Source organism: Fringilla coelebs (assembly GCF_963513975.1).
Source record: "Fringilla coelebs genome assembly, chromosome: 4".
In the NCBI taxonomy this organism is placed as follows: domain Eukaryota; kingdom Metazoa; phylum Chordata; class Aves; order Passeriformes; family Fringillidae; genus Fringilla; species Fringilla coelebs.
In genome coordinates, this window is record NC_140032.1 from 23,612,128 (window position 1) to 23,638,388 (window position 26,261).

General features: G+C 39.3%; 1 protein-coding gene across 8 annotated transcripts in view; it reads right to left on the reverse strand.

Annotated features, from left to right (window-relative positions):
* The window catches only part of APBB2 (amyloid beta precursor protein binding family B member 2), a 161,947-nt gene that overhangs the window by 53,992 nt on the left and 81,694 nt on the right, over positions 1–26,261 (reverse strand). For 5 of the 8 annotated variants that reach the window (XM_084204888.1, XM_084204887.1, XM_084204891.1 and 2 more), the window contains 4 exons: positions 11,475–11,683; positions 6,556–6,618; positions 6,031–6,116; positions 5,853–5,913 (listed from right to left, as the gene is read on the reverse strand). In XM_084204888.1, coding sequence (XP_084061014.1) covers positions 5,853–5,913; positions 6,031–6,116; positions 6,556–6,618; positions 11,475–11,683 — 419 coding nt within the window. The remainder of the gene's footprint in view (positions 1–5,852; positions 5,914–6,030; positions 6,117–6,555; positions 6,619–11,474; positions 11,684–26,261) is intronic. The other 3 variants (XM_084204890.1, XM_084204894.1, XM_084204893.1) reach the window with 3 other exon arrangements.

A 26,261-nucleotide genomic window follows, 5' to 3' on the forward strand; every position in this document is an offset into this window, starting at 1 on the left:
CTGCCCACACAACCTGGCCACTCATAGCAAAGGCAGTAACTGTCCCAAGGGCAAAGCATGACCCACACAGCTCCCATCTGCATCAGCCATCCTCCTGTGATGCGTCTGGCACCTGTGCTCTTACTTACCCCACCAATAATTCCTGGTCAATGTGCCTGTGGCAGACACAGCCACTGTCAACACTGGAACTTCCCTGGCCATGAAGATATTTTGCTTTGATTTGAAACAAAGGTGTTCCTATGATTTATCTTCTCTTTTCCCAATCCTGCAGAAACCTCCCAGCCCAGTGCAAACCTTTTGTACAGCATATCTTAACAAAACAAATCCTGATAACGCCCCAAACTCAAGATGCAATTCTTGCATTAAGAGCCTGGAAAATAATGGCAAATATTCAAGCAGTTTTCATTCTCTTTCACATGAGGAATGGCTTTGTGATGCGTTTTTCTAAGGAAAACTACAAGTAAAATGTCTCCTCTACATCTCTCCTACTGTTTGGGCACTCATGTCCTAATTGTGTGTGTTAGGTTCACAGTTAATTAGATCCCAGAGATACATGGGATTCCTAGGAGTGAAAGACATGTAATATTTTGCAGGATCTCATTATCATCTTGAATGGCTTGAGAAATTAGGTTACGTTATCCTGTGGAAACCCAGGGCACTGGGAATATTTCTCTGTGTGCTCTGGGGTGCCCTGACCCCCAGGGGAGCACTGACTTTGACCCTCATTCATGGAGAAAGTTTCCTAGACTTCAAGACAGACTAGAATCCACAAAAGTGTGAAATAGATTATAGAGAGTAGTGTAGGTTTATCACTTGGTGAGAAATTCAGTTTTTGGGATTTTTAGTGTGTTGTGAATGAAAGCAAGATGGAGGGCACAGGGTGTCATCCTGGGTTTCTTCTTCATGCTTCTTCTTGCTTCTTCTTCATGGGTTTGGCTGGCATTTTGTAATTGGGCAGAAATTCTGCATTGCAGGCTCTTTGGGATCAGTTATTGGGTTAAAAGGCAAAACAATCTAGGTATCAGTTCTTAATTGGATATTTTAGTCTTAAAAAGACCTTCTAACAAGAGATTGCTAGCCATTTTGTCCCTTCTAAAGAAAAGCTGCCAAACTCACAATTGTGAGACTGTTTTACTGCTAAGAAATAATAAACACTTGAGTCCGAACATGAACTACTGTCTCAAGTGCCTTCAATCCAGACCCAGAGAAACCAATATTATCCCAGACACTTATATTTTTCATATAGTATAACAAAAACCCATACTGTAACTCGGTATGGCCTTATAAAGTAAATCCATGAGATTTGGGAAAATGCTGCATCTTCCTTGCCCTGAACTCATCTTCATATCTGATTAAACAAGGCTCCATTTAGAAACAAGGTGGAAGCAAATATCCTCCAGACAGAAATCTGTATTATGATATACATCACATATGACATTAGGAGTTTTTACCTAATGACACAACAGTATTAACTATCATTCACAGAGATGAAGAACAAGCAAAGACATTCTCTGAAAGGTCTAATGCACAACATGAAAAAGACTATTTAAAAAAATAAATCACTGAGGATATGTAGTGCTTTAGTTGGCTACTTCTACAGCTGCTTTTGAAGCAGAATATTTTCAAGCACCTGCATCATTTACCTGCAGCAGCTCTATAGATGTGAGGGTGCCTTTATGCTGCTAGTGGCAAACAGCCAAATTCAGAAATAACAACCCAGTTTAGAAACAGCCACCTCCACCACTCACCATGGCTTCCCAGGAGCTGCAAAGGTGGAATGGCAGATTACACTTGAATCCGTTTGACAGGAAGACTAGTCAAAGCAGAAAGAAGCCCCACAAAAAACACTTAAGAAGAAACTTGAAATTAATACATGGGCTTATATACTGTGGTTCCTTATAAGGGTAAAGAAATGGGTATGAGATTTCTTCCAGTGTTATTTCCTAGGGAATGAAAACAAAAGATTGTTTTGAAAGAAACAAGTTCCTAATCCAAAAACCAAGCAAAAATACCACTTTAGAAGAAAAACTGTTGAAGGTACCCTATTTCTCTTTTAGATTTAATCTACTTTTGAAAAGAGACTTAAGATGGAATAAACTCCTTAAATTTAATTAATTGAATTAATTGAATTGAGGCTTTTTGCAGCATTTAATGAGCTTGTGAGAAGACTGTAATGCAGCCTGAGGGGGACTGCTGGGAAATGCTGAATATTCCCTGATTGCACCAAGAAGATGGAAGCTGCTTTGACTTTAAGAAAAGAATCCTTTCTTGGGATTGCTGGACATGGCAAAAGCTCCCTTCAGGAAAAGTCTTCACTTGGGCCAGAAATCAGATTCATGTCCACCCCCAAAGATACACACTGATTATTTACACATGATCCTGTGTCTAGGCAGGGTGTTTTCTTCTGGAAAAGAACAGAAAGAAGCAAATATACAATGTCTCTAAAACACATACACCTGCTTCTATAGTAAGAAAAGCAGTCAAGATATGGATATTAAATCTTTGGGGAGCACATGGAATTTTGTAAAATTATTTTGATAGTGCTTAGATAAATTATTTTGATTTACAGGCCACTTTCACAACAGCCACAAGTCAGCTAGCCAAAGGCCACCTGGTTAAACCATAAAAGCCAGGTAATCCCTAGAAATTCATCACCAACTTCCATGTCTTCAACTGTGTTTTCATTCACCTACAGGTGAAGCACTAAATTTAAATACTTGTTATCAACATCTCCTGATGCTCTCTCTCTTGGAAATAGTCTCATTCCCTTCCTTTGAGATACAGAGCATTTATTGCTTTCTAAAGTAGAAAACAGTCTTTTGGAGTAAATGCCTAGGACTCGCACAGGTTCAAATACATTCTTCCCATTCTTAGATAATGGACTTAGCTAAAAATGCTCAAAATATGCTGTCAATAGCTCTAAAATGGTGAGGCTGGAAAAGTGAAGCTTTGCTGAGCAGACCAATGTGGATAGGAAATCTGAAAATCTGTGCCATTCCTAGGGACAGTGACAGGTTTCCCAGGAGGTTCTGTTTCTATATATGGACACAAGAAAAAATTTAGCACCGTCCTATGTTTTTACATAGGGACATTGTATTTTATAACAATGAAAAAAAAGAGAACCCAGAAGAATTTACAGTCTGGGATTGTTAAAAGCATCTTTTTCCTTCCTTGAAACTCAATTAGGAAGACACACATTGCTCTATAAATTAACCAGGAAGGTTACGATCCGTCTCCTGGGAAGCACCAATCCAAAACTCATTTCTAGCTGTGCATGTTTCACATGCAGAATTAGGATCCTCATCAAGCACAATAAGCCATCTCTTCAAGAAATTTCTACCAAAATAAATGGATGATATCAAGAAGCTGGATGTAATAATTCTCCTCTTTCCACTTCTCCTTTGTGACCTTCTGCAGTAACCTGACTGAGATGCCACGGACATGAAACCATGAACTGCATCTTAAGCACGTGATACACAGAGAAACATTTGTTCTTTACTGATAATTATGACACTTAAATATGTTTCTGTATAAGTCACTTTTCTTACAACAATTACATTAATCATATTACATGCTTTTCCCAAAGCAGGCATTTTTGCAGTGCTTCAATCTTTGCAGAAGCTCACTCTCTGGGGGAAGACAACTACTAAAGCTTCCCACAAGGTGGCACGGTTCCCTTTGCTGAAGTACAGCATTAAATGTGCCATAGGATGCTGGTTTTTTCCACAAATGTACTGGCCAATGTCATTATTAGGTTTAAATAGGTTTAAGATCTCTAGCATACCTCTAACAAAGTTCATCTTAACAAATTCTTCCAATAGATAGTTTAATGAGCTAAAAAACCCCTTTATTCTCTTTACTTATGATAAAATGAAGAAAAAGTATTTATCTGTGCTTGCTGCCCCACAAAAGAAAGCTTCAATCAAAGATAGTTAAGGCAGATAATATGGGAGGGGAGAGCCTAAAAGGCTGAAAACATCTGATTTTTTCAAGTCATCTGTTTCAAATCCTATCAGACTTCCTTCAGTCTCTCCAAATCTGGGGTAAAATGGACTAGCAAGCAATACACCTACCCCATCCCCTTACCATCCACGTGAGAAATAAAGATCTCAGAGCATTTTCCACAGATGAAGATTGTCCCTGCTGTTTCTGGACCATTTGCCATTCCTGTGAGATATGGCCATACTTGCCCTGTTCTTGGGACAGAGGCAGATGCACTGAACAGCTCTGCCCTCAGCCTCTCCTGCTGCAAATCAATGTCAGCACTGCTGAGCTTCACCTGCAGGACCACACAATATCTGCTGTGGTCACTGCTGCCCCTGCACAGCATCTGCATTGTGCAGAATCAGGCAAGGTGCTTTGACTCAAGTGATTTTTAAAAAGGCAACAACATGTCTAGTTTCTCCTCTGTTTCTTGTCTTCTCCTCTCAATCACTTCTGTGACTGTTTCAGTGCTCAGTTTTGATTACCCATATAAGTGTTATCAGCATAGTTTTGCCTGAGCTGGTAAAACAAAACCAGTTGTGATAAGACAAAAGAGGATAAGCTTTTGGCACTGTCCTATTTCACAGACACCAGAGAGGTACCTGATCCATAAATACTGAAGTTTAAACATCAAGTGAGAGAGGGAAGGGAGGTGATGGCACAAGTTATTTGTCTGCAAAACTACTGCCATGGTCCTCCATGCAGGAACAGCTCAAAAAATACTCAGTGCAAATCACCTGGTAAAGTCATAGACATACCAAAATACTGCCTCCCTTTAAAGCTTTCCATACCATAAGGCTCATCATGAAGGAAACAACTCTATTGTTCTCAGGACTGGAACCTAAAGTTCCTCAGTCCTTCAACTCTATTTACTGTGCTCAGAATTTAGCACTTGCTTTTAAACTACCAGCGAGCCAAGCAAAGTACAACTGTTTACATCTGAATTACATATCACAAGCCAAATAATCAAGATGACAAAGAAAATTAAGTGCCATAATCAGTCTGTTTTCTCTCCTAAAATGTATCATTAATGCTATTAAAATTATAGCTCTGTTACATACATATTGTTCCTGCAAATAAGTAGTTTCAGATCCTATCAGTTGCTGCAGCTGTATGGCACAGCCAAAATACTTATTTAAATTACTTGTATTTTCAATTCTAGAGATTCATATGCACCCTTAATAATGGATGTAAGTAAAAGGCAAAACTATCAACAAGGCAAATCTGGAGATAGATATGCAAGCATACAAAACTTTTTGCTGCTTCTTTCTTCTCAAAACCTTTAGATTCTAACAGTAAAAGCTTTAATTATGGTGCTTTGCCGCATAATGGTCTAATTTTTCACTATGAAGTGCATTCTCAAAGTAGGTTGCATTCTTTCCTCTAAAAAATGAAGTTTCTTGTTCTGAAAGGTAACTTCCTTGTTAGTAGCTGTAAGTTGAAGCAGACATATAAAAAAGGAAGAATACTTTAAAAAGGGACAAACTTGAAAATAAAGAGCAAATTCTGTCACTGAATGCCCCTGGAAGCTATCTAGAGATAATAAAAACCAGAGCCCTCTCTCAGACAGACACTCAGTAGTGCAAGAGGACAGTTATTACAGGGGGCCAGCAGAATCTTGAGCTCTAAAATCCAGTTTACTGGCTTACGTGATTTCAAAATAAGTCACACTTTCCTGACCCAGCTGAATGAAGCTTTAGATCTGCAAACTCCTTTGATGGAATTTGTCTTGCACGGTCAATCCATATTGTGCCAAGAGGAGGAGTACACTTAATTTCAAAACTTAGGAGACATTCTGCACCTTAGAATTTTATGCTTACAGCTGCTAGATTTTAAATTGTTATACCATTGTGGATCTTCATACAGACCTTGGCTTCTGGATCACTGTTGATGCTGCAAGAATCATCATCATCAGATTGGGGACCATTTCTGTGACATAAAAAAAAAAACAAACCAAAACGAAATCAGTCTTAAAGTCATATGAAAATTACAGCACAACACAAAACAGAGCTGGTCATTCCACTGAGACTTCTGAAGTCAATGTACCTGAGCTTTAAAGAGGCATAGCGTAACGTTGCTCCTTCAAACTCCTTCAGACTTGGGTCTGGGTTCACAGTGGCTGCATGCAGGTCCTAGAGATAGAGGCAGTGCTGTTAGTATAGTTTTAATACTATTATAATAGTATTAAGTACACCATCATGTTATTTCTTATCTCAAAGAGAAATTAAATCCTCCCTGCAAAGAAGCGATAGTATTTCTGGCTGAAGTTGAAAAGAGGCATGCATATATAGAGATATATATATATTTCTCAAGCTGCATTTCATTCAGTGCAGGCATCTTATTTGTTACATCATGGCAGTTGCCCTGCTAGTTTAGACTGAATCCATTCCAAGTGGAAAGATAGAAAAGGCAGCATGTTTGTGAGCTAGATATCCCTAGCAGTACCCCCGTTCACTTTGGCCTAGGTTATGAATGACATTAATGGAGAAATAAAAGGGGAAAACAGCCACTGCCATGCAAAAAAACAATGGTAATAGTAGTAAAGGTTCTAAAATCTGACAATATACTTGCCTTCCAAATGTCACTATTAATCTTTCCCCCATTCAGTACAGCAAAATCACTCCATGGCTGTTTCTAGACACATAATTATTCACACAGGAAGAAGCACATTGATAAAAAAAAAAAAAAGAAAAAGAAAAAGAAAAAAAAGAAAAAAAAACACAAGACACTGTTGTTAGCATTGATATTTAGAGGATGGGTTAGGGAACAGATCACCTCAAACTTCAACTACTTACTCCACTATAGCATGGCATTTGGAGGGAAGGGGAGAGAAGACATGCCTCTAACAGTTACTTACCAAAACAAATGATTGAAACAAGGAAAGTTAATATAAATTAGGAACAGACAATGAAATTACTCTTTAACTATGACCTTAAAAGCAAGCGAAATGAATCTGAATATGAATGTTGGCCACAGCTGCTACAGCCTTTGATCAACAGCAACTAAGAGGAAATACTAGGATTTCCATTTGATTAGTACTTTTGTTAAAAGACCCTAATACTGAAATACTGAAACACAAAAAAATATATATACAAGGGTAAGATACACACAAGGTAAAAATCAAATATTTCTAGAGGGAAAGCACAAGAAAAGGGCAAGAAGGGAAGAAGGATTAGTAAGGAATGCAGAGATTTCTTACTGAAAAATTAGTTTTGCAAAGTCTACCAGCTTTTTTAAAAAACAACCCCAAACCAAACAAAGCCCCCACCCTCTCCTTTTCCATTCAAGTTTCTCAAAGATTTTCAAAGGTGTTCACTGGTACAATCAAGCAAGCAGCAGTGTGTCTAGCACTAAACAACCTGAGGTTCAGGCTTTTCTGTAAAGCTTGAGAACAGCTGATGCTGGAGTGCCTCTCTCCTCCTCACCTGGAGAGAATTCCCACAGTCCTCAATAAAAGCCAGGAGATTTGATTGCTGGGAGACCCAGAGCCACTTCTTTATAGCTTCACCAAACCAAGAAATCCTGAAATTAATTCCCCTTCTGAGATGAGCTCTGCTGGGCTGTCCAGCTCAGCCTCAAGGTGAAGTGGTACCCACTAATATTGCCCAAAGTATTCATCTGTAGGGTGGACTTCTCACCCCAGGAGCATTCTCAGTATACCCCCACTGGAGGAATTATTTTGTGAGAAACAACTCCCAGGAATAACCTTTCCTAATGTGCCTTTGAATTAACTGAGTTGTTACCTTTTCCTCCCAAGTCCCTTCTCTTTAATTACCAGCTGTGGTGTTTATGTTACCTACAGAAGAACCTCTAGAGGTGTTCAAGACCTGGGATGAGTAAGGCTATAAGAAGACAACTTCCATCACCAAATTCTCCTATGACCTCAAAGAAGCTCTTATTGAAATTTAAACACTACAGCTTTTTCTCTGCACAGGAAATGGGAAAGAGGCAGCAAAATTTCTAAAACTTGGAAAAGAATGTTACAAAAGACAAGGATTCAAAAAGGATGTAATTTGACAACACACAAGAGAAAACAGGGATCTAAAATGAAGTCCAATTTAAACAGGTGTGCAAAACCAAAATACATTTTCATGCTTTTGAGGGGGAGGAAGGGAAGGAATGTTACAGGTTATTCATATTTAGCATTTATTAGCATTTTTGTTAAATCAGCAGGATTTTTGCATAATGCTTAACCCATAATTGCTTTGGATTGAAATTTACTGATTATCTTGTGAAAGAAAAATTGCCTTGCACTTCATGTAAAAATAAGACATTTTCGCATTATTTTTCTTTTTAAAACATTTTGCACAACAGCATCATTCCTCCCTACCATTTAAAAAAAATTTCTCTGTTCAACAGTAATAATTGTTTTTCTTTATGCTAAATATCCAGAGTAAGCTACAGCATAAAAATGGCTGAATTGATCTGTTCTTTGTTGACTGCCCTCAGCTGTGAGCCACATTCTACCAAATGAAGCAAAGCTTCTGTATATTACATTATTTAAGAGACAGGGACACAAAATAAAATGAAGGAAAAAAAGGAAGAAACAAGACAAAGGGCAAAAAGGTGTCACTGGGAGGGGGGGTGGGGAAAACAGTGTTTCTACATGTTTGTCTGACAAACTCATAACCTGAAAGAGCCCAAATAAACTCATTTCAAGACTGGCACATGATTCTTTACAGACAAATGTAACTTAGATAAGGTATTTTTATGGACTCACAGAAGCCAGTTGGTTCAGATATGAAACACTACCCATGCCAGTCCTCAATCCTAGATCCTACTCTTTTATCTGCCTAAAACCTTTTCAGAATGAAGCAATACAAACCCAGCGTGGGGGAATGAGCTTAACCAGCCCTCTCAAAACACATTCCCTTGAAGCTCAGGCTCCCAGCAGCAATGAGGGAACCAGCAGTACACAGCTCACTCATGGGTCCAGCTTGGAGGTTGAAGTTCTCCACCACAAGTGATGCTGTCAGTGGTAGTGCTGGGATGGAGGCATTTGGGAGCCCCTAGTCTAGACTGAATTCCCAATCTCCTGTGAAGTGTCAGGTTGACCTTATCACAGACACCTGCATTATTCTTTCCCAGGGAGGGAAAGGAGGAGCACTTGGGCATGCAGCGGGGCAGGGAACAGGAATTGAAACAAATATTGCCTGCCAGTGACTTGGAGATGACACAGTGCTGGCATGTACTAAACTGCAGAGAGACTAAAACCCAAAAATTCATGATAGCTGACACTGTCAAATTATTCCATTACTCCTATCTCAAACACACACTATGATGTATTCTCTCTTACTGCTCTGCACTGGGGTTCTGTTCAGAACCAGCTGAATCACAAAGGATTCTTCCTCCACTTCCTTTTAAAAAAGATTGGCATCTGTGGTTTCAAGAAATGCAAGACTTCTTCTAACACTTCCCACTATAACTCCAGCCATGCCTGGAGCCTCTGTAGCTGTTTCAGTATTTGGAAGTGGACAAAATCCTGAGCCCAATTCATGCTCTTGTTTTGAGCTCCCATACTCCAAGACTGCTGGTGCTGGATTGGAATGCTGTCTTAATGATCACAGAGTCAAAAAGCCAGTACTGCTTCAATAACCCTAAGATGCTGATCAATGAATGCAGAAACTGACAAAAAGCAAATACTTTTGCCTATATCTACAATTAAAATAACTACATGATATCATACTAATATGAATTTTGGGGAAGTGCTTATTTCTGTATCACCTTTTACAGCACAGTACATGATCTTGGTGCTGCCATAGAATTGTCTATGCATAAGTCTTTGCTGGAATAAATTCCTTGCTGAATTAGAACTGCCATATCAAAACTTAGGTGAGCCTACTACATGTATATGTCTTACTTAATACATCTATACTGTACTAAAATCTATGTTATTATCATTCATACATTTTGTACTCAGGAGATGCTATTGAGAATTAATTATTATTATTCATAATCACAAACTAAATTTCATTTAAAGCAAACAATCATGAAAGGTTAAAATACATGTAATACATTACCAGCAGGTCTGAAATTTTAATTGTAAAGACATTTTAAACAGAAGTAGAAAATACTTCAAATGAAAATACTTTTTTTTTCCTCTGCAGTTTATCAACCATACTGATTTCTGGGTTTTTGTGAAAACCATCTCTAATTTACTAATTAAGGTCCCATTCACTACATTCTAGAGTTAGAAAAATAATAACAGTAAAGTTATATGACAGGAGTTTATATTAGAAGGTTGTGCAGCCCTACACATTCAGCATTTCTGATTTATTTTTTGTTTTCTACCAGAATTGTAACAGCTACAGTTCTTTCTCCAAGAATCCTCTCAGAAATTATTTCCAGCATGCCTGGTGCATAGTATGAGAGCTTGGCAGATGTAAACCATAACTGAAATGTTGTGGTCAAGTTTGCAGACCTTATGAGTAGCATTTATGAACATGTGGGAACAACCTTTCTACAATAATGAACAAGACTGTATGTATTTAAGCCTACACAGGATAAAAGTTTTAGGGTCAAGATGGTAATACATAATTGAATGTTCTTAACTCCTCTTAACTTCCATGTAAGTTAGTTTTATGCATATATGAACAAAATCAAAAAATGTTCTCTCTAAATGAATTAAAAACCAAAAAATCAAACCCTTAGGGATTGCCTGATCCAAAACTCGGAGCCAGTACAAAGACTTCCCTTGACAAAATTGTCGATATTTTTCTGAAAATTCCATATAAAAATAATTTTAAACCAACCTTATATTATATTAGTATTTAATTCCATAGAAGTCTTCCCAGCATACTCAAACAAAGTGATTGTATTTTTTGAAGCATACTCTTCTTTATGAAAATTGTTTTTATTTTTCTACTTACATGACACTAAACAAACCTTTGGATTGTGCCTGAAAGCATTATTTTAAAAGGCAGTACCAGGTACTGCTCTTTCAGCACATGTGGAGGACAGAGTCTGTATTTCTGTTTCTAGTGAAAGCCTGATAGATATTTGTTACTGGCAGGATGTACAGAGACTTACACTTGAGAACACTTCATGTTTATTCAATAGAAACTACCCTGTAAAGGAATCAAATGAAGACTCATATGTCTTTTGTGATACCCCTACCAAATGAGACAAAAAGAAGATGCAAACAAAGGGTCCAGAAGTTTCTATCATGTGCAAAAATTGTATGTATCCTGTATCCATATAATGCAGCAATGCTTCAGAACTGCCAAAGTTTCACACTCATCAGGCTGCCTGTCCAGTTTATCAGAGGTATGTCTGATTTCATCCTACACATCCAAAGTTTAGGGTGTTTCATCAGGCACCACCATTATAAAATGAACATAGAGAACAGATACTTACGAGGTATTATCAACAAGTATCTACACTTTAGGACATTATCAGGCCAGCTTAGCTATCAGCTAAACCTGCAAGTTCAAAAAGTTATTTCAATTTTCCTTACAGTATGTAGCCCACAAGAAGACACAGCAGGTTACCTCAGTTTCTGGAGTAGGGGATGGAGTAATGGAACCAAGTGATCCTTTCCGTGAGCCCTGGAGATCTGTTGGGATGGACACAGGACGCTGCCATTGAGTTGTTCCTGTTGGTATGTGCCAGTAGTAGATCCCAGCAATGTCATTTATTTTTTTCCAACCAGGTGGTAAGTCTGGGTCTGTCTGAAATGAATGATCACTCCATATATCTGCTGAGAACAGGGGAAAAAAAAAAAAAAATCACACAAAGACACAAACAGTTCTTCCATGGGCCTTAACACCTGGTAGAGCTGTTTTACAGTTCCTGGGCAAATGAATACGAGAAAAACATATCAAATTATGGAGACTCAATGTAACACGATAGATGAATAACCTCTTGTTATACTGCTGCTCTTAATCCCTTTTTGGAATTAAAAGTTCTGTGTTAGTCTATCCTTCAAGCCTTCTACTAGGTATTTTATTATAGTGGCTTTTTTCTGAGTCTCTCTCATTTCTGCTACCCAAATTTATGCACATACACCCAAACAGACATACAAATGTCATAGTAACTTGAAATAACTCTTACACTCCAAAGTACAAACCAGACTATTTCTCCCCCATAGCCACTGAAAAAGTTCTTAAATTACTAATTTACCATTTGAGGACTAATCTCAGCAAGTTCTGCAGAAGATGCGAGATGATACCATTACATTCAAATGTAATAAAAAACCTCACCCACAACCCAAACACAAAATCAGCAACATTACCATAATCAGTTCCAGAAGTTCACGAGAATTCTAAACACTTGATTTTAAATGTCTCCTCTTGTGCTCTCTATGGCATTCAAGCATGTAGTTCCTGACTTTAAGGTCTTGTATGTTTTAAAGCCTCTTCATCTTTGACCTTACCCACTTTTGTTTCCCAACTGAATAAACTGACTGCACTCTTCTCAAGCACATAAAAGGCAAATAAATGTAAAACACTTTCCACAATGTGGGCCACATCATGCAAGAAGTAATGTGATCAAATATCTAAACATCACAATGAAGTATGTGTGCAACATCTGCAAGTCCAGTTTAAGTTAAAAGTTTAGGCACAGCTTCTGTCCTTGCTATGCATACCTATGGATGTATACACAGCTACTCAAACATACAGGCAGCAAAGTGTTAAGCTATGGTTGCATTAAACTGCTAATTTCAAACTAATCAAGCAAAGATGCAGAGGAACCAACATGCTGTTATTTATTGTTGCAATGACATGCAGCACCAGAAAGACCTAAACAGGAATTACTTTGAAGTAAAAGCAGAAAAAAACTCACAGCAGAAATAAAATTTTTAACCCAGTGACTTAAAGAACATGTCTGCAACAATTAGTTACAAGACAAGAAATTATCTCATATGTGAACAAACAGCTGGAAGGAAATAATGTAAAATATCTGCAATAAGAAAATACCACCTAGCTGAATAATAGTAATTTATTTTGAAAATTTATCTATTAGCAAAAATAAATACACCAAAATATGTTTTCATATGTTGAGAAATAAGACAATTAACATAGCTTAGGACTTCCAAAGAGCAGCATTTCCCACACCAAATGACTGATTTGTGTCTGTGTGCAGGTGCTCCTCAGGCAAAGGGATCCATCTGATAAACATGGCTGAACAGAGCAGCACCAGAGGGCACATGTTCATCCTGAAACACCAAACCTCATGTTTGCTATGCAAACCTGCTTGAACAAAAAACCCAAAACAAACCTATGTGTGTCCCAGCCCATGCTGTAGAACAGCAGACTGCTGGGATAACCTTTTCACAGGCTGAGGTTTCCTACCAGCATGACCTGGAAAGCCTCCCTAGTGCACTGGCTGCTCTAACAGATGAAAGCACTCAGTGTGCAGGTCAAAGGTAAGGCGGCGTCACTAGAGATACCAGCACAAAGAGAGACAACAAAGTAAGCATCAACATACAAAATCTAACAAGACAAATGTGCTTGAGGCATCAGAGACCTACTACAGGATATCAGGACATCAGTGGCTTTACTCTGTTTGAATGTGGAATTACAGGTAGTAAAATAATTTCCATCTGAATTTGGAAAAAACCCATTTAATGGCAGGACATTTCAAAACATGGAATTTTCGTTGCACAGCAGCTGGGTGTTATCTCCACAAAGAGAACTTTGTGGTGATGATAAGCAAGGTGTGGGGGCAGAGAGTTGGTGCCTCTCTACTTAGGTCCTTGTGCATGAGGGAACTTGTTTACTGAAGGCCAAGCAAACTTCCTGAAGAAAATACTCTTAAGTAAGGCAACATGTCTAACACAATAAATTTTATATTGAACTGGGAGTTGTACTTAGAAAAACAGGCCTGTATTTTACACATGCATCTCTTCTTCAGGTGAAAACAAATCCCACCGATCAGCATGGCTAGGACACTAATTTATGGACAAAAAGAGTACTCTTGAGTAAGAGGAAATGCAGCCCCGAAGGGCTTGAGTTTGGCAGCCTATATGACTTCAAAAGAGAGACTGTAAAAATGCTGTACAGACTTACCAGTGCTGCAAGTTCTATTCCTGGGAGGTGCAGTACAGTAACAGCTCCCATGCCACAGGACAATTTTAACTGTTATCTCACATGCTAAAACTGCATTTTTTGAAAATTGGGAGACAGCAGCAAGGTAGAGTCATACTATGACAGAAAATATATTCAGGGAAATCTGAGAGGTATCATCCCATCATTCAAAGGACACATGCTTTGCTTTTCCAGGGATTTGTTTCAACAGAAGGATCTCCTTGGAAGCAATGCAGGAGATGTGAGTGCACAGCCTCTGGCTGCAAATGCAGCTCTGCTGGAGTTAGTGGAAGCACTAGACTTTCAGTCAGTCTCTCTAGCTTAGAGGGCCTATTTCACTGCATGGGTGTAGAATGCCTAAGTGAGACTGCCTGTCTGCAAGGCTCAACAATACTGGCAAACACTTGATCTACACTGTCTAAATAGGCTAAGTAATAAAATACCCACACTGTACAGAGATAAAGATGAAGTATCTCTTTTTTGTTTCGTATTTCTAACTTAGCTACCTCAATTCTTATGATGATTATGAAAAAATTTTTCTTCTGTTGAGACCCTCTGAAGAAAAGGGACGCGATCCCAACACCGGATTTGATCAAGACTGATTTCCAGTTTTTACTTCCACAGTAAAAAAATTAACTGAAAAGGAGTATTCATTGTCCAGGCTAGAAGCATGTTGGTACAAATAGAAACACTTTCAGTGTTTTCCAAATGTAAAAAAAATAATCTGGCCAATAATAAATCTGTGATGTTGCTTCTGAATCTCTGACCCTCCCATTGGTCACTTGCCAGCAGTGAATGCAAAATGTAAATGAAGAACTCAAACTGAAAAGCACCTTGTTTGTAATAAGAGAATGGGCCAGCAACAGTATCCAACATGTCCCAGTGTTTGGGCACCAGTGGGAAATCACTAACTTCATATCTGGTGTCTGTCTTCATAGCTGGGCTGAAGCAAGATGAAGAGCTGGCCCACCATACCACATGTGTATTACAGATCCTGTCCCTCTAGGCAACCTAGGGGAAGCACAACAAGGAACTGGGAAGACAGGAGGATAAAAAGGTTTTAATAAAAGGAAAGAGGTGGGAGAAAGTTTGGGTTGTTTTACTTCAGTCTTCTGCATCTAAATAAAAGCAAAACTAAAGGAAAAGAAGGCCACAGAAACTTAAGTCTTTTTGAAGAGATGTCAATGACTGCAACAGATCCAGGATTTCATCCTAAGGGAAGCATATTCCCCCCACCCCATACACACACTGATGATCAAGTCAGGAACTGGAGGGAGAAGGAGACTTTGTATTAAGGACTGAGGGCAAGTGAAATTCAAGGAGCACTCTCCATTCAATACCACAACAGAAAGAACATAGGTCATGTACCTTTTTATCCCATCTATTTCCTGCAGTGGGTTCAATGTGCAAGTTTAAATTGTTTGGTTTCAATGAAAAGAAGTCTCCAAAGATAACTTCTCACTTTTTATGCACTACAGCAAAATCAACAGCTTCACCTACTCACATGAGTCCCATCAATGATGGCCAGCAGGCAGCCTCACCTAAGCACCACTGCAAGAAGCATGAATGCTATCTCAGCAACAAATGCAGCAAAAATACAAGTCAACAGGTCAAATAACCATAAATCAGACACCTCTGTCTAATTTGGGGAACGTTACTCAATGAGGAGTGATAACCAGCCAGAAGCCGGTCATTTGTCACCATCTTTGCTCACAGCATGTAACTGGTTGTCATGGCAACCCTGTCATCCTCCTTGCTGAATTGCTGAACCAGCCACCAGTCACATGCACTTGGGGAGAGGAAGATTCTCTTAACACTTTCCAGGAAAACATGCTGAAACGTGGGATTTACAGGCATACATGTAACCAAACTCTATCTGTGCCAAAATGATTTGCTGTTTTGACCAACTGTAAAATCAACCATAATCAGAAAAGACTGACTGTAAAAATCCTATGGAAGTTTGGGATGAATTGCCTGTACTATTTTTCTTTTTCATGAGATGCAATCTTTGTCTGGCTGTATAAATTAGTTACTACAAGCAGAAGCATTCAAGCAGAGATGACTAATCTAAAGGAAAGGAGAGGAAAGCAGATATGTCTACATTCAGGAAAAAAATCCAGAGACCACAACTAAACCCACTTGTTTTGCTGTCTTGGCTTATTTTCCCTTTCAATGACCAGAGCCCAAGCTGCTGATATAAGGACCACAATACTAGCACAACTACCAAAGAAAACAAGGGCAAGTGTCTTCAGCAGAGGGGCTCTGAAGAACTGCTGATGACAGCTGTGGATCAGGGTGATGGATGATACTAGCTGTCCTGCTTAAATGGGAGAATTCTGGGGCTCTCCATGTTGTCTGCCCAGGGACAATACAGTCTGAGGGGCAGAAGTGAAGCCAGCACCACAGCTGGTGTTTACAGGATTTTATATGAACAGCAGCAGGAATAAGTACTGCAGTAAGACTGTGAAGAAAGGTCTATATGTTCCTTCCTGAAAAATGGGCAAAAAATAGGTAAACACAAGAGCCTGTTCACCACCAAAAACACCTATCAACAACATAAGCAGAGTCTGGTAAAGTGAGGAAGAAAGACTTGGAGGTGACCTGAATTACTGTGTCAAGAGAGCTGATGTGGCAACAGATGGACCAGGAAGAAGTTAGCCTCTGTCCCAGCTGGAAGAGGGTGGCTGTTTAGCCAGGTGAAGCAGTGGTGAAAACATGAAATTACAGACATGTAGGAAGAATCATGTCAGCTTGAGCAAAAGCTGATTAATTGCTATCTGAAAAGTGCTGTACTGGAGACACATCCTACGGCTCTTCTACAAACCTTACTGTGTGACAAGAGATCAATCTCTTGATTAGGGTGCTGATGGACATTAGGAGAGCTAATTAGAAGAGCTAGGCAACTAAGAAGATCTACTGGGTCTGGATGGAATTGGTCTAATTTTTTCTTAGCAGCCTGTAACGTACTGCACATTTTATTTGTAACCAAAACAAGTGCTGGAAACACACCAGTGGTTTAGTTAATGCTAAGCAGTGCTTCCATAGGCCCAAGATCATCTCTGTTCTCAGCCTCAAGCACACAGGCTAGGCATTGGCCTGCTAGGGCTAGTGCTTGCATCGCTTTTTATACATGATTATTTCCTTCTTCACTTACTAAGCTTTCTTTACCATGAGTCATGACTTCTTCTCAGTTTTGCTCTTCCAGCTCTCTTCCCCATCTCACTGGTGGGAGGAAACAAGCTACAACAGAATTCAAAGCATATTGGCCAACATAAGATCCAGGAAAAAATAAGCAGGTACCATCAGGGGTGGAATGAAAACGAGTCCGAAACAAGTGAGGGCAGCATATAAATGAATCCCCTTTCCACCAACTTGGTACTTAAATGTGCACCAATACCTTACAAGATTTCTACCAACTAATTTTCAAAGCAGTCAGAATAATTTGCTACTGTTCTAGTGAGTGATCTACTGCTTATAAATACCTTCTGCATATCACAGAATTACAGAATGGTTGGGGTTGGAAGAGACTTCTGGAGATCATCTTGTCTGATCCCCCTGCTTTAGCAGGTATACCTAGAGCAGGTTACACAGGATTGCACCCAGGTGGGTTTAGAATATCTCCAGAGAAGCAGACTCCACAACCTCTCTGGGCAGCCTGTTCCAGTGCTCTCACCCTCATAGTAAAGAATACAACCAGTATAACTTAGTTTCTTGGTTATTTGAAATACTAGTTCTCTATCCCTTCCACTAGATGGCAAAAGCTTTTACTTAAAGAGTAGTCCAAAACACAGCAGACTGTATACCTCTAAACTGGTCTAAATCCACTGTGATCATGCATTGTGTGATTGTGACCCAAAGGGCCTCCTCACTTCAAAGGACTCTGAGCAGCAAATAGTTCATCAAGAGCTATTCCAGAGTATTTTCATTATCATTATTAGAAAGTTACTAAAAATGGTATTGCAAGTCAGCTTTCAGAGCTAAACCAGCCCAGCAGCAATTTGCATCTGCTTTTCTGCCTTTTTTTCCCCATAGTATCTCTTCTTCCCATGCCTTTCCCCACAGAGAGCAGAATTGCAGCATATAATCTCATGTTCTGGGTTCATAACATATTTAACTACTTCATCTTGTTTTAGAAGCATGGTTTTGTTTGGTCTAAAGGGGAAGAATTAAATGACCACCCCACCCAAGGGACTGCTAGACTGACAGAGCAAAGCCTGTGCACACACTGTCCCACTGACCAGCAGGCACCTGCACAGCACACCAAGGGAGAGCAATGAGTGCATGCATGGAGTCCAGCCTTCCTTCCCTTCAAATGTATCTGTCACAACAGCAGCAGCCAAGCATTCGATAGAAAACCTGGGAACATTGGCAGCAGTTCTGGACTTATGTATTTCTCTCTTAAAAGAAAGAGTCTGATTCTCCTGTCTCCTCAAAGTGAACTGGTATGCTAGTGTCAAACCACCCACAGGCAAACCAATAATTTTGGGCAATGAACAAATATAGCCAGGAATTTTCACACAAAACAGAAAGGTTCAGTCTATAACACTGACACAAAAGGTATTCAAGTTAAACAGACATCCTTCTGACCTCAAGACACAGGATGCCTGCAGAGCAGGAGGGGATGGTGTGCCAATGTCTGGCATATGGCAGTAGGGTCACCTCAACAGCTTCACTCTCCACAAAGGAACTCCTGTTATAACTAACACTCTAGTTTTGCAAGCCTCAAATGGATTTCAGTATCTCCCAGCCAGTAACTCTCCACTTTACTGGGACTGGCTGTAGACACAAGTGCTTCCATCTCCCTTACACTTTCTGCTAGTGGCTAGTGCTTCTTACCTTGATAGAAGCCATGAAAGACAGAGGAACAGATCTTAATCCCTCCAATACACCTGCCATTAATCTTTGGTACAGAGAATGGTGCAAGGTTGGACTCCCATGTTTTTAATCCCATTTGTTTGAACTGAGGAATAGTTTTCTATCCTCTCTATTCTATTTCTGTGGTATCCTCAATAGTTAAAATTGAGGACTGGCAATGTGAGTGAGTGCCACTTGAATCTGAAAGACACAAGTAATAAGACAAGAGTATGGAAGAAAGAAAATGCATAAAAATATTTGCATTATAAGTCAGGTCCTGGGCAAAGGTAATTTTCTTCATCTAAAATATAATGAGGCCTATTGACTTCAAGAGTCAGTGGAAAGAAAGGACTGCACTTCTCTGGAGAATATCCGGCATAAATATATTGATATACTCAGAAATTTTAGGGATGTGTTCATTAGTGTTTTTGTGCATATGAATGGTGAATTAAAAGCAAATGAAGTTGCCCAATGGCACAGACATACAATTCAACTGGTGGCTTGACCAAATCTGCTTTTCCTTGATAGCTTCATTTAGAGCACTGTGCAAATTAGAAAAACCTTTTTCTGAATTTAATGATTCAGTGAAAACAGAACATAAAAACTGAATCACAATTAATCTACTGTCTGAAATTAAATGTTTTACTTCACAAAAAAAAGCTAAGTTTGTAAGAACAGTAATTTCCCTTCTCATATGCAAGCTCTGCTCATCCTTAGCTCACACACTGTAGCAGAGGCTCTAGGATGCCATGAAAATGACTGCTTTATCTTCACACCAACCTTGTGAGGCAGGAGAGTGCAAGCCATGTTTTAAACAAAGTTGGGGGGCGGGGGGGGGGGCGGGTAGGAGAGGTCTGAGATGCGTTAAATAACTCCCTGGAGTCATGGCCAAACTCCAGGTCTGTGCAGGCTCCCTGCACCAAGCACAAACACAGTGCACAGAGATCAGCCACTGTGCTCCAGTGTGACTACCCATCAGAATCCCCTTCCATCCTGCAGTATGGGCTGCTCTTTCTAGTATGGCAAATATTGGCCAATTTAGTACTATCAGTAAAAGCTGGAGCGTGACTTTTAACAATCTATATAATGCATTTGAAGCTGTAGCAAAATGCGCATTAGAGAGCAAATGGAAGGCTCCTGTTTTTTTCCAATATAGAAGCCAAAGACCTAATATTTCCCCATCTGCAAATTAATTTCATGTTGCTACAGTACTGAAGGGATGGGAAAATTTATTATGGTGAAAATCCACTTAGAGATGCATAAGCATGAAGTTTTGCACAGGCCTAGGAAGCAGCACATTGGCCCCATGGCCTGTCTGCAGTGAGAGACATTGAGGGGGAAGCTTGGGCACCTCGGGCAGCTCCAGCCCATGCTGAGGGCTGGTAAGACAGTGAACTCAAGCTTCACCTCCCAGCCCTAAACTTTGAGACTTTTTACAAAAAAAGAAAGCTAACAACCAAATAACTTTAACCTTTTCAAAAGTAATTTTGCTTCAGCTGAACTAAGTCTTTTCCTGCACAATGCACAGAGCCATACATGAAGTACAATGTACAGCATCTACAAGAGGAAAGCTTCATGAATGGGGGCGTCTGACAGCAGATGGAAGCTCCAGAGGAGCTGGCTGTGTTTCACCTGCTGTGGGAGAGGGAGGCATGCTGATAGCACACAGGGGTCTCTTAGCCCTGCAGCTTATTCAAGTATTTCACATCACTACATTGGTATAATCAATTTTCTATGAAATCTTCAGTCATACTGTCCAAATACCTTCTGGTATTAAGAAATCTCAAAGATGTTAATCATCTTTGAAAGCATCTATCTAGCATTAGAAATACCAGTATTTTCATTCTCATATCTACTTCATGGCACTCCAAAGCTAAAATTCTGGTTTTTTTACTGTGTGGATTCATACATGCAATTGAAGCTAGACTTAAAAATCTGCATTTAAGGAGATACAAATGGTATCTCTGATAAAAGCACTAGCAAGAATTAGAAGAAAATTCAGAAAAAAATAACTGCGGCCTAAATCACCCTGGGAAGTCTATGTTAGCAAACAGTTGCCAGGAACAAACCCAACACACAACAACTAGAGTCCTATGCCAGACAGCATTTGAAAGAGAAAAATGAACGGATTAATTCTAAAATTCCACAGAACCACAGCACAATTTCACTTGCAATTAGTACCACCTTCAATTCAAAGCCCATTAGCAAAATGGATGTTTTGAAAACAAGGATCGAATTCCCTTAAAGATGCATATGCCCAGAGCACAACTTGAGAAGTTTTTTTATTGTGAACCCTGAGACAGAATACCCCTAAACCTAAACACCTGCTTGGTAAGAATAAAAATATGCCAAAGCACAGGAAAACAATATGGAACATCTCCAGTCTATGATAAACTGCAAGCCACTGAGCTCTATAAGCACTGTGGAGACCTTCTGGTGTTAAAAAAATCTTACAGATGTTTGTCATCACAAACAGCTGATTGTCCTCACATGTTGCCAGAAACAGTAAAACAAGAGATGCACAAGTAACAGAATGATCCTTTCCCCCAGCTGAAAACAGTAGCTAATCTTTAGTGGAAACCTTATAATTTGTGGACATGCCAGAGGACTGCAGGTGGTTTTGGAAAGCTGGAAAACCAGTTATGTAGGATGAGAAGAGTACCCTTTCTGGATTTCTATTCACCTTTGTTGCTGAGCAAAAACAAAAGAGTGCAGATAGATCCTACAGGATTAAGATACACACAGTTTCAAGAGCTGTTTTCCAATGCATAACCTTCACTTTCTCGTTTTATTCAATGGACAAAGACACCCACCTCCTCGTTTTTAACAATTTCTTACAAGTTCCTTTAATATTACTCTTCTGCTACTTCAAATGCTCATATACAATAGCAGGTAATTATCTTTTGCCATTCTGGAAGGATCAAGGTCACAAAGTTTTTTGAAGGTAGCATTTTAGTACTCACTGGCAGTTGAAAAAAATTACACTTTAGGAACCAAGATCAAGATAAAAGTCTTCATGTATACAGTTTTAATGTAGGATTGAACTATCACAGGATTAGTGCATGCACTTCATGTGCCCTACTATAAAAATGGATGCAGCAGAATTAGAAAAGACAGACAGATAAAAATCTCTCTGCAGGAAGAGACACTGAGTAAAGTAGGGCTCTCCAGCTTGGAGAATAAATGAGAGGGAGGAGGGGAGGATGTCAGAGAAATCATGAATGGTGGGAAGAAGGCAAGGATGGAAAGGAAATCATCATTCACTGTTATTTACTGCTTCCTAAAACAGAAAAGCAAGAGGCATCTAATGAAATTATTGGAGAGCAATTTTCTAACAAAAGGAAATACTTTTTCATATAATACATAATCTGATTATGGAGCTCACGGTCACAGGATGTTGTGGATGCCAGAAATACAAATGAGAAAAAAATGTTTAAACAAATTCATGTTAGAAAAGTCTATCAAAGGCAATTAAAGAAGATAACATGAATGACATACCGAGTCTAAAAGTCCTGAAACTATCAATTACTGAAAAAGATAAGTGAAAGATAAGAAGTGAAAAAAGATATAACAGAGGGAGGACCACTTTATGCTAGCCCCGTTTTTGTTTTTAGTGAAGACACAAGTTTCTGCTACTGACCCCTGTCAGAGAAGCACACCATAAAGAACTCCATGGAAGCTTAGCCCTGAAATCCCTGTTGTTCTGACATCATCTTTTCAGATATCTTTCTTACAAAAAGCATTGGTTATGTTTCAACACAATTAACCAAAGGAAATTAATGCAGCCAGGAGACTACAAAGTTCCTTAGTTGATCCACTGACAACTTCCATGGGCAAAAAAGGGAGACTCATTATTTTGCTTTAGTTAAGCCCAACAGAAAAATAAGGTAATTTAACACCAAATGTTATCTTGAAATTCTGCTAGAGCTGGAGTGTGACAAACAATTCTGGCTTACCCACAAAAGAAAAAAGTGAACTAAATTAAAATAATTTTACAAAAGCCAAACCAAAGTGTTTCTTATTATTAGTTTGCTTCTGTAAGGAGCAAATACAGTTGTGCTGTTTAATTACAGTTCCCCTGTAATGAAGAGAAAAAGTTGTGTAAAGGCTTTGTGTGAGTCAGCTTTCTAATAAGACATCCTTTTTCTACCTCAACAAATTGATTTATTTAGAACTGTCAAGAAAGACAAAAAAAAATATCCAAGATATTAGTCAACATTCTTTGACAGCTCCCAAATCAATACTGGCTATAAACTGTCTCATCTTTCTAATTCCCAAACCCACACTCAGTATTGCAAAAAGTTCCTTTACCTTGAACTTTAGGGAATGACTGGGGGGTACACTGCTACAGGGTTCCACTATTACACTGTCTAGAGATATTTTTTTCTTCCCTTTGACTACAAGAAAAATAAAGGGGAAGAATTTTCACATGTTAAGGAGAGATCTGAAGTCTGGTTTTTAATGTTAAAGATCTTCAAGCTCTATGGATCACAAGTATAAAACATCACTTGTCAATTCACTACTGAAATAATGAGCACTCAGGAAGATTCTGCTGCAACCTAAACTGTCAGATGCCAGCTGATCTTCCACTGAGCAGAATTTTAATAACAGATAAAATAATTGCATTCAGCATCCAGGCCTAAGTGACATTGCTGACCAGTGATATGAAAAAGTAAAATAGAAGTGTTACTTACAGTTACTAGGTGCTCCTGTATAGTTCAACATGTACTGATCTGTTACCAGCATCCTTTAAGTTTGCTATATACATGTCTCAACAGCTTCATATTCTCCTTCTGTGTAGCATCTCCAACTCAAATATAAGAAAATACACTGCTGTGTTTAAACAGACACTCACTCAATTAGTCGAATGAGGAATGGTGCTTTGGATGGGAGGGAAGAGAGGCCACCCCCATTCAACTGCCAGTAAATGTAACAGAGAAAACACCACATGTTGACCATATAAATGACTGCATTTTCTAATAAGCCAAGAAAAAATAGGAGAGAAGGCTATACATGGATTTCAGCAGTGTGTGCATCCGCTGCATCCTCCACTGAATTCATTCCAGCTTGCAAGACATTGATGTATTTTCTGACTGACTCTGCTTAGGAGACAAGCTTTTGAAACAGTACTTTCGGTCCACAAGCTTTTAGATGACAATCAAATCAAGATTTAATCAGTTCAACTTTGAACCAGAACAGCCCCTCATCCTGCAGATCAGCCCCCAGAAATATATTTATGTTGATTTTTTTCTCTTCAGCTGCCTGTATAAACATGAAAATTTTAAAAAATATAAAGCAAAGATCCACTCTTCGAAGACAAAATTCTTCTTAAGGCTGTAAACCTCCGACTTCCTGAAGGTGCATTGCAGGAATGGTAGAAATTGATTTAGTGAAAGGCTTCTATTAGTGAGAGCGCTGTTCTCATTGTAGTCCCTCCCCTTGCTATAATCAATAATTTAAGCAAAGCCAAGAATCATGTCAGGCAAAATGACCAGGATAACTTGACTGTCTCTTTCTTACAGAGTACAAGTAAAATTAAATTAAGGTCTGAATGGGAATGTATTCTAATTTAAAAATTAATTTGGCCAATCTGAGTTGTGCCTTTGGCTTTCATGTTGAGTAGGGGAGGAGGGATGGGGTCTTTTGTTCCTTACTAAAAATTTCTCAGGTTCAGAGAAGTGCCCAAAATCCACTTCCAAGAAGTAAAAGCCATAACCTTTGATTTAGAGTATTTTTTCGGTTACGTGCAAACAAAAAATGTGCTCTACAAAGTTAAAGCTCTGACTTGTGGATTATGACAGCGCTACTTCTCTCTCAGTGCCCTGCAATGTCTGAGCTAACAACTGATGCAGGGTTTACAATTTAGATTGAGCTCTGCAGACTCTCAATCCAAAAGCAATTAAAAACACAAAAAATGCATTTAGTTACATTGTGTTATTGTTTAGGATGAAATGGTTTTATTAAGGAACAGTTTCATTGAAGAGTTCTGAGAATGATTTTCAAGCTAAAACCTTGAAGTAGTCTTAATATGTAATAAATCAATCCAGCGTATCAAATGATATACATATAAAATAATCAACATAACAAATAGCAGTTAAAAACCAATCCCTATAGTACAACACCATATAAAAATGGACTAAAATGCTTCAGAGACTCTATAAGCAGGAAGCAAAAATATATGCTTTATATTTGGAGTTGTCCTCTCCCTCTCTGCCCAATGATTTCTCATCACCAAAGTGTCATGGACTAATCTACTTTGCAAGCCAAAGGACACACACTGCTGGGCTTTACAAAACCAGATCCAGACACTGCAAGGGGCCCACTTAATGTCATTACCTTGAACTCTGTGGCACCCCGATGTTGGACATTTAGGGCCTAATCCTGAGTACCCAGGGGCTCTCAGAATGAAGCAATTGAGTCTTAACAGCAAATACACGTGCTTTCATGGGATTGCTTGAAAAAGGCTTCATGGCCCTTCAGGCAGGGACCAGACATCCATTCTCAAGTGAGGACTGAGTTCAGAGCAAGGTCTCTGCAGCATGCCTGGTCCCATCACACAACACCTCTTCTGGCCCATGGAAATGCTCAGTACTGCTCTGAATCTCCCCCCTTCTCCTGAAGCAACAGCAACAAACCCAAGGCTGCTTGCAGCACCATCTATCCCACGTCTTGGTGGTGCATGCTATAGGTTTCTGTATATTCAGAAATTTCTGTATGTGCAATACCATAACTTTGAACAGCACCATTGTGACTTAAGGGACCCACAACCCCACTTCAGCCAATCCCATCTTGCTAATTAAAGCTGAATTCAACTTCAATCAGCTGGCTCTTGACTTATGTGAGAATTCAGCACACAAGGAACCAGTGCACTGAGAGACTGGGATATAAAGGAGTCACTAATTTGGGGAGATTATAAGAAATACCTCCAGATGCAAACATATCAGGTCAGGAACTTGAGGAGGACGTAAGTCCGTGTTCCTCACTGTACAGACATCTCCTTCCACAGGGGCTTGAACTAGGATCTGACTTTCTCTTGGCAGTACTTCAGTATTAAATAACTCAGAGCTCCCCATTTTTGTGTTACGTTTTCAGAACTTCAGAACATCCCAGCACAGGCCAGATCCCCAAAACTCACTTCTGCTGTCAAACTTAGTCCATCTGATTTACTGTCATGGCCTTTGTGCTAGCCTTGCTTGCCTAACCTACTGTCTACAAACATCCCTGCTTGCTTCCAGCTCTCCTGCAGTTGGTGCCAAGTCCTTGTTTATCTCCACAGCTGCATATTATTCACTCTCCTTTTGCTTCCCCCTCCAATGCATCCCTCCTCCAGGTTATGTTCCCATCTTCCAGCCTGTCCTCCCCACTTCACAGCCCACATGTTCCCCCCATCAGCAT